Here is an 18,651-nt window from a genome sequence, read left to right on the forward strand (position 1 = left end):
ATCTTTATCTCTACATTGTTGGAAAAGGACCCATCAGTGAGCATTTCACTATTAGTCTATACCTGTTGTTTAAGAAGCGACAAATACAATTTGGTTTGATGTCTTGTATTTTTAAGACATCTGTTGAAAGGTCTTACTCAGCCTGTTCTGTCATAACAAGGTGGAAAGGTGTTCAGATGGGTCCCAAATTATATCATCATTCATAATTATAGCAGTGGGGGGAAAAAACATTCGTCTTTTCTTAGACTATTAGACAAACTCAGAACATTACCCAAATGCTTGAGAGCACTAAATCAGAATATATTTAAGATCAGCTTTCACACGGTGCCTAAATGGATGTGGGATTTTGTCAAAGATTGGGAATAGTACATCCTCTCTGCATTTACACACATTTCTTTTTTATGGCCCTCAAATTCAAATCTGTACCTCGAAGCCAGTTTTACTGGGGGGGGTTTCTCATTATTTCCCTCTATTCAGGAATTGATTTTGACCTGGGACACCAGGTGGGTGAAATTCATTTTAAGGTAGAACATAAAACCAGCAGTAGTCCGGACCTCGTAGGGTAACATTTGAATATCCCTGCTCCATTGGCTTGTTCTGTTACTTTCTAGATGATCACTGTGTTCAACATCTCTTTCAGTACTTTTCCTATGTGGCTCAGGATGGACTGATTGCGTCTGTGGCTGTCTGTTACCACCCAGCTGTCAGCCAATCCATTCCATTATAGATCCACTAAGTGTCAATCTCCAAGCTTTAATTCTGTATATTATAGGGCTCAATTCAGTCATAGAAACATTTAGTGAGTTCAACAGCTTGTGTTACTCTCCGTCATCTCCATCTCATTCTGTTCTGGTTGTCAATGTGTCTGGTTGAACTACATTATGTCCAAGACATCCAAGCAGAGTTGTCCATCCCAGCTGGTTCCATCTCAAAGCTTTCCTTAGAACCATCCTCGAGAATGGATCATTATGAGACCAATCCAATATGGATGTATCATGGCAACAGACAGTTCACTCTATATTCCATTCAGATCGCGGGTGATTGCATGGTCCTGATGCTGCTCTTGTAGTGCTCTGATAGTGTCATCTTTCGCTAATCTTGACTGGCCATCAGAAGCTTTGTACGATGCGCTCGCTCTTGCTGGCCTCAGCTCTCAGCTCGCCGAAGGTGTCGAAGAACTGCTCCATCTCCATCTGCAGCGTGGCGTTGCGGCGGTCGGCGTCGGCCCGGGCACGCTCCACATTGCGGATCTTGATTTCGGCCACACTGTACCAGCGGCGCTGCTGCGCCAGGCTGGCCCGCAGTTCCACAACCTCCCCATGGAGGGCCTCGTTACGCAGCTCAAACCTGGGAGAGCAAGGAGAAAAGGGGGACAAGGAGTTATACACACACAGCTTTCACTCTGGTGGTACTACAGGACTGGGATCCAGAATGTAACATGCAACATCACATCATGTTAGTGTAACCTGACACATGTTGAAGAATGTATATAGACTATATATGGACATTTGAAAAGGACTGCTGATGCATTGGTGTTTTATTCACAGTTCCATTACCTCTGGATCTTGGCCTCGAACTCAGCCCTCTGCCTGGCCATCTCTTGTCTGAGGCCAGCCAGGAGACAGTACATGGCCTGGGAGGCCGGGGCGCCGTGGGGGTCAGAGGGCAGGAAGACCTCCGAGCTGCCCGTGCTCAGGGGGGCATCAGTAGGGACAGAGGAGGAGGCTAGGGAGTTAGGATGGAGGTCCTCTCCTGGGTCAGTCCTGAAGGAGTGGAACCTGGTGGACCTCCGTCCTAGGCTAGCTCTGACCACACCACTCCCACTATCGTCCAGGGGCAGAATCTCACAGAAGGACCATGAGCTGCTGGTGTCTGCCACGCTTGCCGTGCCCGCCTCCATCTCCACCTCCACTGGACCAGCAGTGCTGCCCACACCACCATCAGCAGCCACCTCATCAATGCGCTGGAGTGTGTCCAAGTTGTCATAGACAGACAGAGTGCTGTCCTGAGCCTCACTGCTTCCACTGGTGCCAGTAGTCCCCTGCTTTGCAGCCCAGCTGGGACCCTCTGGGCCTGTCCAGCCACTGGGCAGCATGCTGCTGTTGTCTGGGTCAGCCTGTATTGTCACAGTGGAAGCAGAGGCTGTGAGTGAGGAGGCAGGGTGAGAGTGAAGGTGGGGGCTGGGTGCTGTCTCAGGGGGCTGGGACTCTGACTGGGACGGGGTGTATCTGTGGTATAGAGAACCAACAGCAGGGATCACTGGAGAGAACCCCTCAGCTGGCTGCTGGTGGTCTGTGTTGAACAGGCGTGGGGCTAAACTGATTTCACACGGGCTTTGGGCTGACACTCTCCTCTCAGCAATCAGAGGCAGGGAGAGCTGGCGGGAGCAAGGGGAAGGATGGTGGGCTAGCTGTTGTTGTAGGAGGTGTTCGGCTGTTATGCCCAGCCTGGAGTCATGCGACTGGGCCTGGGCAGTGGGCTGGGTGTGCGCCCCCTCGAATGGGTCTCCTTTCCATCTATGACAGGGGTAAGAATCTGGTCGTGAGGAACCGGGGGCGTCTACGTTTCCCCCCTCCCTGGAGAAAAGGCACTGGTGCTCCCTGATCAGCTCAGACATGAGCTGCTGCACCACGGCTGCCCCTGGGGAACAGAAGGACGGACACACTGAGTCACAGCCGGACACATACAGTACCAACAACGTACAAACAGCATCACATGGCACTCAGCGTGTACGCAACACTGTGTTAATATAAACACTGTCTCAAGGCCACCCGGGCAGACACAGACTGACAGACAGACACAGCCCCTATCTTTATCGGTCTATATCTGTCTCTGTCTGGCTCTATATCTGTAGGCTATCTCTGATTCATGTCCTTTTTTCTGAACAACACTCTCACATGCCCACACGCACCTCCAATGATGCTCTCTGGATCTTCAGCTTTGGGTCGTAGGATGTTAGGCCCGAAAACAGTAGCCAGGTTCTGGGTGCTCATCTTGTTGCTGCTGGAATAGGACTGGACTTCGTTCAAAAACCTGTATTGGCAGTGATTTATCCGTATGTGACTTGGGCAGGGTCGATTTTGTCACAGCTGCTACATAACATACAGAAATGTGTCCTGGTTGAACAGATGTTAATGTATGTTGTACTGTATGTTGTAAGCGACACGTCTAGTGATTCAAACAATTATATTTGTATTGCATTTAAAGTGCATTGAAAGGGAGGTATGTTGTATGCAGATTTGATGTTATCTTGATGTGAGATAATTGCTAATGAATGACAGGTCAATTGTAGACTTACTGGCAGATGTAATTTAGCAGGTTAAAGTTAGCCACTGGAAGTTCATGAAGAAGATGCTGTAGTTCTGTCAAACCCTTGGGGACACCGGGCAAGATATTGTTGTAAGGACCATCTCTGGACTTGATCAATTACATTTCTCCTTAGAACTTTTAGATCAGAGGATGGTGGTTGTGTTATGTCTCTCTCTGTTCATCAGATGTATCTCAGGATGGCGTGCCCGATGCAGCTGGATGGAGACTTACCTGCTTCCTCTCAGAGGAGATGTTCTTGCCACACACCAGGAAGTCCTGGTATCTGGAGAAGGGCACCAGTGGCTCTGGCAGCTCCCGCAGATACAGCTTCAGGAGCGACGCCACGGTGTGCACGTCTGTACTGCTAGGATGTCAAATACACACACACACACACTTAAAATACAGCACATCTCTACCACCGTATGGGGGCACACATAACGGTACATACAGATATAGCTGGACAATAGGTCTAATTTCATTTTCAACTGTGGTGTTTCTGTTTGTGTTGACTGGAGAGCTCTTACCTGTCAAAGGAGGGCTTCTCCCCAGCATCGAAGGCGTCCTGCAACTCTTTGACCAGCGTGGCCTGGCCTGGCTGGCGGAACAGCCCCACCTCCAGAAGACCCCGCTCCCGGATGAAGTCCACACACTGCTCCACCACCAGAGGTGCCATATGGACGCCGTAACGCCGCTCATACAGAACCGTCTCCTCCAACCGCTGGCCAAAAACACCTGGGGGGTGGAGAGAATGTAAGATCACCCAGGCTAAATGAATAAGCCGAGGATGATAGAGTGTGAGTTTGATGGTTCAGGGAGCTTCCCTTCTTCAGACAAGTGGACCCTCCATGCTCCAAACCACCTATTTACGCAGCCTGCCTCACACTACAGCTCTGTCTGTGTGTCTCTGTGGGCCTGAGATACTCACGCCTCCTGAAGCTCAGCACCCGCTTGATCTTCCTGTAAGCAGGGTGGGACAGGTAGCTGCTGGTCCTGCACACTGTTGCCTTGTTCTCCGGCATCTTCTCTGTTCTCTTCACACTTATTTTCTCCCCGTCCAAATCTCTCTCTCTTTTCCCCTCTTTTCTTCCCCTCTCTCCTCTCCGGCCAGTCCGGCTGTTTGATGGGGGATTATGAGAGGACTCAAATGTCTCGGCGCTGCTGAGACCACTGCGTTCTTTCCCAAGCGGCCCACCCCTATCTACCTCTCTGTTTTTTGGAAACTCTCTCCTGTCTGCTACTTTGTGTTCTGTTTCTTCTCCCCCTCCCTCCTCCTCTTCCCTCCTCCTTTTTCTTTGTTCAGGTAAACAGATAAGGCTCCCCGCTCTGATGACTCAAGAAATGAGGAGGCAGAGACATTCCTTGTCGATGCCCAACAATGGTCCTTGAGCTCAACTATGTGACCTAATCAGATGAATTAGCATTCCAGTGGAAAGAATGTCATCCTACAAGAAGAAGCATTGTGACATACATGACATATCACAAACTCACAATCACTCAGGCATGCAATGGAGCAACCATCCCAATGAATAGAACAACCATGGGAACATGAGCCATATCAAAATGTATTACGGGGTGTTGAACTTTAAAATCCCATCTTTATTTTTGGCGGCTAAGTTCCCCTCTTTAGATTCCTAAGATAATGATTTAACAGGAGATAGGAGAGTCCGGCAACACTAAATGTTCAACTGATTAAACTGGTCCTTTTCCCTTCCACTTCAAAAGTTCCTCCACGCATTGTTGCTGAATGCAGATAAAGAGTATCGAGGAGGCAGTTGTACAGTCGCTCCTCTCACGCTCACCTCAGCCTTGGTTCCCTGGGCACAAGTCCTTCCACGATGCTTAACTGAACTCAATCTGGTGAGCAGTGAACATCCAGAGGAACCACTCTCAACCTGGGTTGTGTTAACAAAAGAGTCGACCAGCTCTCCTAGAAGAAGGTGTCCATGTTATTGTAGAAGTGACGACTGTGACAACCACAGGGAGTATATTATTCCCTCCCCACCCAGAAGAGATTAAGTTAGTGTTCCAACGTTGTCCAGCAGTAATTGTGCTTGGTTAGCACCACTTAGCAAGCTATGTCCTTGCGGAAGGTGTCTCTCCCTCCTTGTCCTATCCAATCCTCCTCATGCTTCAGGAATGTGCCATTGTTTTCACTCAGCCAGTGTCATCCCTCCCTGTCCAATACACTCTCAGTCCCCCCCCCCTGAGATGCTCTCTTTTTCACCAATTAGACGATGTTTGTTTCCTCAGGTCGTAGTCCTTAGGGTTCCTTCAAAGATCCCCACGGTCCCACCACAAGAACAAGTACACCGTGTTTTGTCTTGGACTCTTTCTCTTTTATTTAGCCTGGCTCGGCCCCCTCCCCGGCCCCTGCCTCCCCCACCCCTCTAGTCTCTACCCCACCTCCCTCCTGTATCAAACTATTCCCCACCATACTCACTGGAGCATGGCCAAGGTGGCCCCGGCACCCTCTGTATCTCCTATCTCTCCCTGGCCGGGAATCATTAACAAGGGAGAACAGTGCCACAGATTGACAAAAGAATAAATGAGTTTGAACCCTTTTTGTACCCCCCACTCCCCTCTGTCCTAGCATACTACCCTGCCTACAGGCAGCCAGCCCCTACTAGAGTAATTTTCCACTGAGCTATTATGAACCACCCCTTGTGGTCCAAGACTATATGGGGCTAAACTGGCCACTGATACGCCCCAGCCCCAGCTGAGTCTGGCTCTCTGACTCTCTTGCTGGACATTAGCTGGACGTTAAAGAGGTGGATGTACGACCTCAGTGAGCCATGATGGCCTCTAATCTGTGAAAATCTCTCTCCTGAAGGACGTGTCGGAGAGAGGCAATAGGCTCAGTGAAGTAAGGACTAACTGCTCCGGAGTGGTGCGGGGAATTCATTGGGAATGTTAATCTCTCTTGTGAAATGTGTTGCTGTGCATTGACCAGGCTCCGGGGTGAGATTCCTGTGATAGGCACAACAGTAATCTAAGGACATTTAGGTCTTTATGAGCACAACAGGGAGTTTTTTGACCCAGTGAATTTCCTCTGTTATGGCCTGATGTTGTCGTTCTTTGATGGAAATGTTAAAGGATGGTTATGTAAGTCATTCTTCCAATGCCTGTCTCAGGTCTGCGCGTAAGGATCAATATTTCTTCACATAAGGGAAGTCAGCACAAGGCCTGTACATCTCATGGGCTATCTCAGCTCAATCTGTGTGTGCGTGCGTGCTTGCGCGTGGGTACACACTCTGTGCTTCTGTGCTCTGATTTCAGACCTCTAGGTGGAACCACCCAGTGTCCACCCTGTACTTTGAGGCTGATGTGGCTTGAAGGGGAGCTGGCCGCTCTCTGGATAGTCTTGCATATCCATACCTCAAAATCACGTTGTTGTCACGCCTCCTTTTGAGGTCTGGAGAATTTTGTATTAGCAGAAACAGCTAAGTGTTTATTGGATGTTCAATTTCAAGAACCCTCTGCCCACAGAAGGGGTGCTATCGTGTTATGTTCGTTGCTGTTTTCCAACCGGGTAGGACACATTTTGCAGAGTTGTTGCATATGCTAGTTCGCTATGCTGGTAAACCCAATGCTGCCATTGAGTTTACCAGGCTTGCCAATTAGGGATTGCTGGTTCTGAATGACCTACTCTTTGGGTAACTACCACATTTGGTTCTTTGGAAGTTGTGGGAACGTAAGTTTTTGGTTTCACATTGGTTGTTCATCCATAAATACAGAACAAAAAGACTGAACGACTGGGTCACATCTCTGGCAACCAAACCGATAGAACGAATGACCAGCTGGCTTGGGTAGCAACCCTATATTTGTGTCGGGACTATATCTTATGGAAGGATGAAATAGTATGAATGAATTCATCAAAATAACATATATATTTTTTAAATATGTCAATCATTATTTGAATAAGTTAGTAACCCATTGTATAAAAGTGATAATGCCCTCGAAGCCAATGTTTGGAGGATATATTGGCAAGGTTAGCCGGCCCTCGACTTTGTCTCGGGTCTGACAACACCCATGCCAAAATATCCTCCAAACACCGGCTTCTCTGGCATTATCACTTAAATAATTGTCAGTCCACCTTCAAAACACTAGCTTACTATGGATTGTTTCATTATGCAGTTTAACCTACTATCTATAGCTATATACAGTATTTAGCTGCTATTTATATACTTTTTCAAAACAATTACACATCAAATAGCCTAATAATTATGAAAAAAGTAATAGGCTTGACGATAAATTTTGCCACGATTGTTGATCTCATTGGTTTTGTCGGGCTAATAGCTTGCCCTACACAAATAGGCTGCAATCAAGGACAAGGTAAATTAAATCAAATTAAATGAAATCCAATTTGAGATACTCCCATGGTCTTCTGAAGTCCTCACTTCTTCTCTCTCTGTGTCTATTTTTGTATTTATTTCTCTTTGAAAAAAGTAGGTTTCCATCCAATATGTGATTTTTTTCCACCACCCAAAAAATTATAATCTGTTTGCATCTGACAATTTTTCAGCTGTCCAGTATCCAGACGACCTCTCCCAGGCATTCCCATACAGTTAATATCTTTCTGTAACATGTTAATGCTTGCAATTAAGGAGAATGCGAGAGATTCAATTAAAGACCAATGCTGCATTTGAACCCCCACCCCCTTCTGCCCAGTTTCCCTGATGTTGCTATGGCATTCAAGGTGTTTTAACAATCCCTCTAACTGTCGCGGCTGCAGAGAGATCTTTGTTTGAAACTAAAACTCTGAAAAAACTAGGCCTACTTAAGAAGCATTATGCTCTCGGCCTGATATGTGCTTTTGAACTAAGCGTAAGCTCCACACATTGCACTGGCGCCGTCGTAGCCTTGACCACGGCACCCTCTTACTTTCAATCAGTACAATTATTTACATTTCAAAGCCTGAGGCACTTTGATCAGTCACATTTTTGAAGCTCAGGACACAAATACTTAGCTTCCGGGTACATATGGAAATTAAAAAGGTTTCTGAATGACTTTTTGGAGGGTTACTGTTGAAATGTTTTATTAAATGTCATAAAAAAATAGACATCAATGAAAGGCGCATTCAAACCAATAATCTTCTGTTCTCTATCCATGGAATTAGTCCACTGCGCCACCAGAATGGAGCTAGCGCGCCATTCTTTTTTTATGCATACAAATCTGTTCATTTTACTTTATTCAAATAGACCCCATTTCAAAGGAAACGAGCACTTATTAAGATCAGGTGTGTCAGTTAGTGGGCACGGACAACACACCTGAACACACTCGGAGAGAGTTTTGTTGATGCTGAGAACGGAACTTATATGCTTTTAAATAACATCCTTATAACAGTCTCGGAATGTTACTAATGTTTTCTTTCGGTTTTTATGGAAAGTTTTCTTAACGTTCGCAGAACATTTTGAGACAGTGGAGGCTGGTGAGGGGAGGACAGCTCATAATAATGTCAGGAACGGAGCGAATGGAAGGGCATCAAACACATGGAAACCATGTGTTTGATGTTGTTGACACCTTTCCACTTATTCCACTCCTGCCATTACCATGTGCCTGTCCTCCCCAATTAAGGTACCACCAACCTCCTGTGATTTGAGAACATGACTTTAAATAGAACCATTAGGAAACCTGTAGGAAACGCTATGCTGAAGTACTGAAATGCCCATAAAAGAACATTGTTTCTTAACGTCCTTGGAACAATTTCAGAACATGACTTTACACAGAACAATGAGGAACCCTGTAGGAAACATAAAGCTGAAGTACAAAAATTCCCACAGAAGAACGTTGTTTCTTAACGTTCTCTGAACTATTTGAGAACATTCCCAATTCATAGAACATCAAAATGTATATTAAATGTAGCCATGTTTGAAGTTTTAGGAAATGTTCTGTTAAGGTTATGAAATACCAAGAAAATAATGTTTTTTGCCAAGTTCCTTAAATGTGCTGACAATGTCCTGCACAGTGGCGATTTTGGCATGTATACTACCATTCAAAGGTTTGGGGTCACTTAGAAATGTCCTTGTTTTTGAAAGAAAAGCAAGTTTTTTGTCCATTAATATAACATAAAATGTATCAGAAATACAGTGTAGACATTGTTAATGTTGTAAATGACTATTGTAGCTGGAAACTGATGATTTTTTATGGAATATCTACAGTACGTAGGCATACAGAGGCCCATTATCAGCAACCATCACTCTTGTGTTCCAATGGCACATTGTGTTAGCTAATCCAAGTTTATCATTTTAAAAGGCTAATTGATCATTAGAAAACCCTTTTGCAATTGTGTTAGCACAGCTGAAAACTGTTGTTCTGATTAAATAAGCAATAAAACTGGTCTTCTTTAGACTAGTTGAGTATCTGGAGCATCAGCATTTGTGGGTTCGATTGCAGGCTCTAAATGGCTAAAAACAAAGGACTTTCTTCTGAAACTCGTCAGTCTATTCTTGTTCTGAGAAAGGAAGGCTTTTCCATGCGAGAAATTGCCAAGAAACTGAAGATCTCGTACAACTCTGTGTACTACTTCCTTCACAGAACAGCGCAAACTGGCTCTAACCAGAATAGAAAGAGGAGTGGGAGGCCCCGGTGCACAACTGAGCAAGCGAACAAGTACATTAGAGTGTCTAGTTTGAGAAACAGACGCCTCACAAGTCCTCAACTGGCAGCTTCATTAAATTGTACCCGCAAAACACAAGTCTCAATGTTAACAGTGAAGAGGCAACTCCGGGATGCTGGCCTTCCAGGCAGAGTTGCAAAGAAAAAGCCATATCTCAGACTGGCCAATAAAAAGAAAAGATTAAGATGGGCAAAAGAACACAGACACTGGACAGAGGAACTTTGCCCAGAAAGCCAGCATCCCGGAGTTGCTTCTTCACTGTTGACGTTGACATTAGCAACATCTACACTGTATTTCTGATCAATTTGATATTATTTTAATGGACAATTTTTTTTGCTTTTCTTTCAAAAACAAGGACATTTCTAAGTGACCCCAAACTTTTGAATGGTAGTGTAAATATTGGTGGGGCAAAGCCCCCCCCCAAAACAAAATGTGGGGGATGCATGCCAGCAAAGCAACTACACAACACAACACTAAACAATACATTAATTGCACTATAACGGTGACAAACGGTGCCCACAGACTGTTAGGGCCTACATAAAGCTGTCCCAACAGCAGTCCCAACACCTTACCACTGCTACACCTGGCTATCAGCGGAGCCTTGTCTGGCAGCAAAACAGTTAATTCAGCCCCATTTTCTGACTTTAAAAAAACACAGCTGATATGGCTGACTTGCCCTCTTAAGGATCGGACCCTTATTTTAAATTTTCACCAAAAATGACATACCCAAATCTAACTCCCTGTAGCTCAGGACCTGAAGCAAGGATATGCATATTCTTGATACTATTTGAAATAATACACTTTGAAGTTTGTGGAAATGTTAAATTAATGTAAGAGAATATAACACATTAGATCTGGTATAAAAGACATTTTTTTTCATCATCTTTGAAATGCAAGTGATCACAATTCCAGGTTAGGCGCAATTTCGGTTGCAGTGTGCGCGCAAAGTTTTAGACTGATCCAATGGACCATTGGAATGAATTGTATTTTTTTTTTTTATTCTGGTGGGTGACTGTGGGAGGGGTCGCAAATGGTTGAGGGACAGCTATTGGGGAACTGTGGGGGGGATCTTGGAGGGTTCAGGTTAATGTTTTTTTAGCCTGGTGGTAGATTTGTCAACATGCCCTTGAGCAGGGCATTGACCCTGGATGTCTTCTGTGACTTCTGTGTCTTGCTCTGAATGGGAATCTGTTGGATTGGTATGATGTAGTTGTTGAGCGTCTTCACTGCAAGTATATTGTATGTTTCAGATATTCAATAAATAAATTGTGTTTTCCTGAGTTCCCAGTTGTCTTGAACTCACTGAAGTCAGATTTCCCAGTTCTGAGTTAAAAGTTGTTTTGAGCGTGTGTTTATCATTTTAAGCTTGGGAAAGAGACCCTTAAACCCAGACTCAGGACCACACACCCACTCCACTGAATAGCAGGCTAGTGATTGCCTTAGTAATGCTTGCAGTTAGCCACTGATTCCTCCCAAACCACTCATTCTTGAATTTGCGATTTCCAACTTGTTGTGTAATGTTTATGTCCAATGGCCAATGAGCACCGATACGTTTTATCTTTAATTTCGCTTCATTATTTCTCTTCATATGACAAGGATTAAAAAGTATTTGCCTGTAGATTATCAACCTGATTCATGATGATGACTGCTAGCTAAGATTTTGAAAGTATGATGTTGAGAATTAGAGAACATTACCAACCCCTATGCTCCATATTTTGCGCTGGCTGCCCCACCACCACAAAAAGCACTGAGCTAGGCTGCCCAGCCTTCTGTGTTTTGGACACTGATATGTGACACCTATTAATGCCAAAATAACATGGCAACATTTTTTGCTAAAAATGTGGGACTCAAAACAGGTGGGGCTCTGCCGGGTTGCCACTCATCCTGCACCATTCCCATAAAGTTGTGCGAAGGTTGCATGCAAAATAACCATAGGACAACCACACTCTCACCATGATTTAAGAAACAGATTGTGTTGGGATGCAGGTAGCCTAGCGGTTAAGAGTGTTGGGCTAGTAACTGAAAGATCACTGGTTCGAATCCCTGAGCTGGAAAATTGGGAAAATCTGCAGTTCTACCCTTGAGCAAGGCAGTTAACCCCTAACAGCAACTGCTCCCCGGGTGCTGATGATGTCGATTAAGGCAGTCCCCCTCACGTTTCTGGTTCAGAGTGGTTGGGTTAAATGCGGAAGACACATTTTGGTTGATTGCATTCAGTTGTGCAACTGACTAAGTATCCCCCTTCCCCTCACATATGGTTCTCAGAATGTTATGTGCAAACTGGGTATTGTGTTAAGCCCAGCAGGCACCCAGCCAAGGCAGACACACAGCTGTGCCCACCAAGGAGGCAGAGGGGAGCTGAGGCTGAGGTATGCACACACACAGGGTTGGGCTAAGCCCTGTACAGACTGGAGGAACTAAAACAAATTATACGGCGTGACTGATTTGATTGTTTGTTCAAGACAGTGAGAGCGCCAAGTCTATGCATTTGAGTGTGGTATTGAGTGTTTAGTAGTGTATATGTATGTAATAGTGATGCTACCTGTAAAGGGTATCCAGGCACCCTTGTTGAGGGTCTTGAGCCACTCCTCTCCCTGACCACAGCTGTTGGAGAGGAAGAAGTATGAGCCAGGGCTGACCAGCACGTCTCTGTTCCCGCCTGTGATGGAGCGGGGGATGGATGGATGGAGAGAGGGTGAGAAAGAGTCACAGACAGATAACAAAGACGCGTGAGTGCAGCCCTACTGAAAAAAATCTGCCAAAATGTCAAGCTGGTCTGACCAACATGGTCTATCTAGTTAGGCTGGCCAACCAGCTGGTAAAGCTGGTGATGCTGGTGACCAGCTCATGCTAATATGTTGGTGACATGCTTATACTGGTAGACTGCTGATCAGTTTATGCTAATCCAATCTGTTAGTTGGACCTAATGTACCTGTTACTGAAATGGTTGTTCTGTTTTAAATAGTTTAGGTAGTTTAATGTATTCATTTTTCTAACCCTAGTAGGCATTCTGAGTACTGATTGTGGGTGAATAAAAGTTCCAATTGTTGGATATCTACACTCAGGCTGGATTCCAGTAGGAATTAAACACAACTTTGCAAGCCAGCATAATGTGGCTTGCGGGCCTGATGTGGCCATTGTATTAGAGAAAAACTAGGCCCTCAAAGTAAGGCCTTATCGTATATGTAATTTACTGTCTTAAATAATCAAGCACTTTGATGCTGGTTTTGCTGGTGACCAGTGTCCAAAACACAGAGAAGGCAGAGAAGGCTGTGCAAAAACACAGCAAACCTACTGTATATAATCGTTCAGTATAGTTGTATAGCTATAAAACTATAATATGCTTCATAATAAAACCTATATAAAAACATGAGCCTATGCTGGTCTATAATTTTATTTTGTTCAGCAGGGAGGCAACTGATGAGCTCTACTTGATTCTTGTCTGAGATAAGGAGCCGCAAACAGCAGAGAGGCTTTGTTTATTGACAAGACCACAATTACCCTATGGATGGGCAAATGGATCTGTCATTACAGATGACATGTTGTTGTGCTATGGCCCCAGTAAATAGCCCAAGCCATGTCCACTCTCAGTCTAATTGGGATTGATTGGACGTTTAGTCTTCTCTGATTTCCTTGTATCAAATAAAAAAATCCAATCAAATATTATTTGTCACATATGCTGAATACAACAGTTGTAGAACTTACAGTGAAATGCTTACTTACATTCCCTTAACCAACAATGCAGTTTAAAAAAAAAAAATACCAAAAAGTTAGTCGAGGTAATTGAGGTAATATATACATGTGGGTAGAGTTATTAAGGTGACTTATGCATAGATAATAACAGAGAGTAGCAGCAGCATAAAAGAGGGGTGGGGGCAATGCAAATATTCTGGGTAGCCATTTGATTAGCTGTTCAGTAGTCTTATGGCTTGGGGTTAGAAGCTGTTTAGAAGCCTCTTGGACCTAGACTTGGCGCTCAGGTACTGCTTGCCGTGTGGTAGCAGAGAGAACAGTCTATGACTAGGGTGGCTGAAGTCTTTGACCATTTTTAGGGCCTTCCTCTGACACTGCCTGGTATAGAGGTCTTGGATGGCAGGAAGCTTGGCCCCAGTGATGTACTGGGCCGTTCGCACTACCCTCGGTAGTGCCTTGCGCTCGGAGGCCCGAGCCGTTGCCATACCAGGCAGTAATGCAACCAGTCAGGATGCTCTCGATGGTGCAGCTGTAGAACCTTTTGAGGACCTGAGGACCCATGCCAAATCTTTTCAGACTCCTGAGGGGGAATAAGTTTTGTCGTGCCCTCTTCATAACTGTCTTGGTGTGCTTAGACCATGTAAGTTTGTTGGTGATGTGGAAACCAAGGAACTTGAAGCTCTCAACCTGCTCCACTACAGCCCCGTCGATGAGAATCTCCCTAGTCTTGATCACGTTGAGGGAGAGGTTGTTGTCCTGGCACCACATGGCCAGGTCTCTGACCTCCTCCCTACATGCTGTTGCAATTTTTGTGTCACTAGTCTACACACAATACCCCAAATTATGTTTTTAGACAATTTTGTAAATGAATTAAAAATGGAAAGCTGAAATGTATTGATTCAATAAGTATTCACCCCCTTTGTTATGCCAAGCAGAAATAAGTTCCGGATTAAAATTGTGCTTAACAAGTCAGCATGGACATGATTTTTGAATGAATGACTACCTAGATCTTTGTAACCCTCACATACATTTATCTGTCCCTCAGTCACACAGTGAATTTCAGACACAGATTCAACCACAAAGGCCAGGGATTTTTTCCAATGCCTTGCGAATGAAGAACACCTACTGGTAGATGTGTAGAAAAAAACACACAGAATATTCCTTTGAGCATGGTGAAGTTATTAATTACACTTTTGATGGTGTATCAATACACCCAGTCACTACAAAGACACAGGCGTCCTTCCTAACTCAGTTGGCGGAGAGGAAGGAAACCACTCAGGGATTTCACCACGACTTTAAAACAGTTACAGAGTTTAATGGCTGTAATAGGAGAAAACTGAGGAAGGACCAACAATATTGTAGCTACACCAAAATATTAACCTAAATGATAGAAAAAAAGAAGGAAGACTGTACATTAAAAAAAATATTCTAAAACATGCTCAAAAAGACACTAAAGTAAAACTGCTAAAAATGTCCTGAATACAAAGCGTTATGCTTGGGGCAAATCCAACACATCACTGATTACCACTCTTCATATTTTCAAGCATGGTGGTGGCTGCATCATGTTATAGGTATCCTTGTCATCGGCAAAGACTAGGGAGTTTTTGGGGATAAAAAAAAAGTAATAGAGCTAAGCACTGGAAAAAAAATTGAGGAAAACCTGGTTCAGTCTGCTTTCCAATAGACACTGGGAGACAAATTCTCCTTTCAGCAGAACAATAACCTAAAACACAAGCACATTGAATGTTCCTGAGTGGCCTAGTTACAATTACAGTATTTCTGATAGTACAGGTCAGGTATTTTCATCTCTCCATTGCTCATACAGTGCATGAGCTAGTATATGTAGTGTCTGTCCTCTCTGCCCGTCTCCATGGGCACAAAGACTGAGATACTCTCATAGTCGTACCGTCATACCACAGCACCAGTCAAACATGACAAATCCCTAAATGCCGATACAGATTAATACTGTTTTTCATTCCATGCATTTCACAAACCCTCCCCCTCTCTTTGAAATCTTGTTCATCTTTGAAGAGTGTGGGCGCTGGGAAAAACAGTGTAGGATCCTTATGTACACAAAGGAAGGGGGCTTTCTTGGAAATAGCAATTGGGAATGCTGTAGTAATGTTCAATGATCTACTGTATATACACCAGTCTCAGAAGAATGGTTTTCCTGTACATGTGATTTATGCTTGCCGTCTGCGAGTTGTTGGGATTAATTCCAGACAATTAAACATGCCATTTTTCTGTAATAGTGCAGAGCATGTGATTCTAGCTCCTCCCGGTCATTGTGTCCTCTCTGCTAGAGTGTTAGCTGGAAAACAGCCCGGATAGAATCAGATGGCCATTCCTTATCTTTAATAACCACTTCTCAGGTTCAACAAGGGAAGAGGAGCTCATTGATTTTCATAATTTAATTAAAACTCTTGCTGCCTTTTTTCAGATATTTTTCCCGGAGATATTAATCAAGTTATGGGGTTCCGGAGGCAATAAAAATGGTGCTCTCAATTCTGCACACATTCTCTGGGAAAGAGTGTGGACGGTGATTCATTTCAGGCGAGACACTTTTCTTAACAAGGACAGCAATGTAAATAAGCCCATCTAAGTGGCTTATTGATACCTACACCTCTACTGTAAAAGCCTGGTCCAAGCAGGCACTGTGGTGGCTCTGACTACAAGGCATTCCTCACCTAAGCTGTGATAACTGACCTGAGCAGACCCTACATGTGATGTGGGTGTACAGTATGTGATCTTTATCAGAGACTTTAAATTATTTATATTGATTCGGGAAAGTTTGCTCATTCCAAGATTATTTAGTGTAACGCGACAGCATCATGGGGTAAAACAAGTCTTTCCTATCAAAAAATTGTCTCCACATTCCTCTACATTTTACATTTAGTCATTTAGCAGACACTCTTATCCAGAGGGACTTAAAATGAGTACAATGATACTCAATATTTCAGTCCTTTGTCAGATGACTGTCTCATCCCTACCTCATCCCTGGTGCCTCATCCACTCCACTCTCTCAACTCATTATTTTGAGTGCCCTCCTCCCCTCCCTGTCCCACATCCATCATGTTCTGTAAATTAGAGGCCTGTTTAAAACAGCTTTAATGGACTCTTCCTCTCCTGCCCCCCTTCCCCCCTTCCCCTCTCACCCCTGAACCCCATTGTACACGCACGGATGTCTCTCAAGGGCACCAAGAGACACTACATCACTTGCTGGTCCCCATGGGAACCCCATGTTATCTGCATGTGAGTGTTCGATAGGGGGGAAGTACATCATGACTGGATGACCCAATTCTCCCTAGGGGATGTAATTAACCCTTGCTGTGTTGCCCTCCTCTTACCCCCAGCATTCCATAGTGACATGATCAAGCGTGGTCTGTACACACTGAAACGTCTGCCGTACACATGAACTGAACTGTAATGACATTTGGCCACATAAGGATATCAGTGCAAGTATTTCATTTTCAACAAGTAGAAACATTAGTAGAAAGATTCTTCATAACTCCCACGTTTGCCTTGAGTTTATCTTTATTGATGCATAGTATAAAAAAGCAATAAGAATGGTAAAAGTACTGAAGTATGTAAAATGGTTGTCGTGTAAAGTCACCTTTTTTTTTCTCTCACTATGGTCGCAGTAAAGCATGCTTACTTTCTGCTTAATACAAGGAAATGATCCAAGTAGACCTGCCGAAGCCAGTTTAAAATGACCCACACCTGTCTCGTGATAATGGCTGATGGATAGAAGGATGGGAGGAGTGTGTGAGGCAAGGGTTGACATCTCACTCACCTTTCTGAGTGGCGCTGTTGTACTTCCAAGACTTGAAGCAGGTGAGTCCCATACTGCAGGTGTCTGTCCAGCTCTAGTACTCACCTAGCCTAGCCAACGGCCCAGTTCTCTAAGCACATGTAGTTGACCCATAATAATCCAATTGATGTTGCATACAAAACACCTTTACCTTCCACTGATAGCACTCCCTACCGACCCAACATCCCGAAGGCTGCCTAGGACTGCCATGTCATTGATCCCCGCCCATTACTCCTCCTCTCTTTCCATCTCTCTTTTTCTCCCTCTCTCTCACTCTCTTCCTCCTGATCTCTTGCTATATCCCTCCTCATCCACCTCCTCAATAACCATACAGCCCCATCCCCTTAGCCGTGCTGTGTTTGGTTGGGGGAGACGTACAGTGGAGGGTGGGCTGGGGCGGAGGCCCTCTGCGGCAGACCAACCCACAACGGCTGCACACGCAGAGGCAAAGTATGGCCTCAGCATCTCTCTACCAGCTGTAATTACTTCACTACCGTGCCACGTCGCAGGCAGAGGCAATTTCCCTAATGCACAGCCCACCCCACTACACCCCACCCGCCCCAGCGTTCGCATTTTGTTTAATGGCCATCAATGTGCACCGCCCTCACCCACACACAATGATTCAAGGGTTATAAAGACGCGAGCGGGTGCCCGGCACGTTAAACTTTTGAACCGTCGTCCAATACACTAAGAGGAGCCTCTCTCTCCTTGCTCTTCCATCCTCTCACTCTCTCCCCCCCTCCCTAGCCTCCATCCCTCTAGCTCTCTCCCATAGCATCTTGGATTTATGATCCTGGCCTGGCAGATGCTCAGGGATATATTGATCCTGACCAGAGAGACCCACTTCATTTGGCGTGAGGAGGGCTCCTCCCCAGTAGACTTTACTGATGCCATCAAATCTGTGTGGCTTGGTTGGAGTTATGTGGCCAGGTGCTAGTCTATGAATGTCACAGTGAAAGGGGTACCATGAGACCATTACACATACAACATCTACCTAGCTACTCCTTTAAAGTTGTTGTCCATCGTGTTACTCCTATCATGGGAGATAGAAGATGGGGAGATCACGAGTGAGATAAAAAGACAATGCTATTATTTTTTTGATGTTTGCTTCTCTTGTTAGGATTAAAACTCGGAAAGTGAAACTAGTTAAAGTCTTAACTGTCCTCCTGGCATATAGACTCCTGGTATCGGCGATGGAGTTTTGGCCAGGCCAGTCCCTATA

At 44.8% G+C, this 18,651-nt stretch overlaps 1 protein-coding gene across 1 annotated transcript; it reads right to left on the bottom strand.

Moving 5' to 3' along the window:
• Positions 1–1,109: 1,109 nt before the first annotated feature.
• LOC129868683 (rho GTPase-activating protein 24-like) lies at positions 1,110–17,729 on the bottom strand. Its single transcript, XM_055942862.1, has 8 exons — positions 17,412–17,729; positions 12,468–12,584; positions 3,834–4,041; positions 3,541–3,673; positions 3,299–3,372; positions 2,912–3,033; positions 1,557–2,640; positions 1,110–1,347 (listed from the first exon to the last, which is right to left on the bottom strand). Exons 1-8 carry the CDS (start codon positions 17,461–17,463, stop codon positions 1,110–1,112), a joined length of 2,028 nt encoding a protein of 675 aa, XP_055798837.1. The 5' UTR covers positions 17,464–17,729.
• Positions 17,730–18,651: the final 922 nt, after the last annotated feature.

Source organism: Salvelinus fontinalis, chromosome 13 (assembly GCF_029448725.1).
Source record: "Salvelinus fontinalis isolate EN_2023a chromosome 13, ASM2944872v1, whole genome shotgun sequence".
Lineage (NCBI taxonomy): Eukaryota > Metazoa > Chordata > Actinopteri > Salmoniformes > Salmonidae > Salvelinus > Salvelinus fontinalis.

What these genes read in the sequence shown, in the direction of transcription:
- LOC129868683 (XM_055942862.1), bottom strand. Translation starts at nt 17,463, where the DNA reads ATGGGACTCACCTGCTTCAAGTCTTGGAAGTACAACAGCGCCACTCAG. An exon ending in CTGCTAAATTACATCTGCCA is followed by an intron (nt 3,034 to 3,298) that starts GTAAGTCTACAA and finishes CTGCCAATACAG; the next exon opens with GTTTTTGAACGAAGTCCAGT. An exon ending in TTCGAGGCCAAGATCCAGAG is followed by an intron (nt 1,348 to 1,556) that starts GTAATGGAACTG and finishes TTGCTCTCCCAG; the next exon opens with GTTTGAGCTGCGTAACGAGG.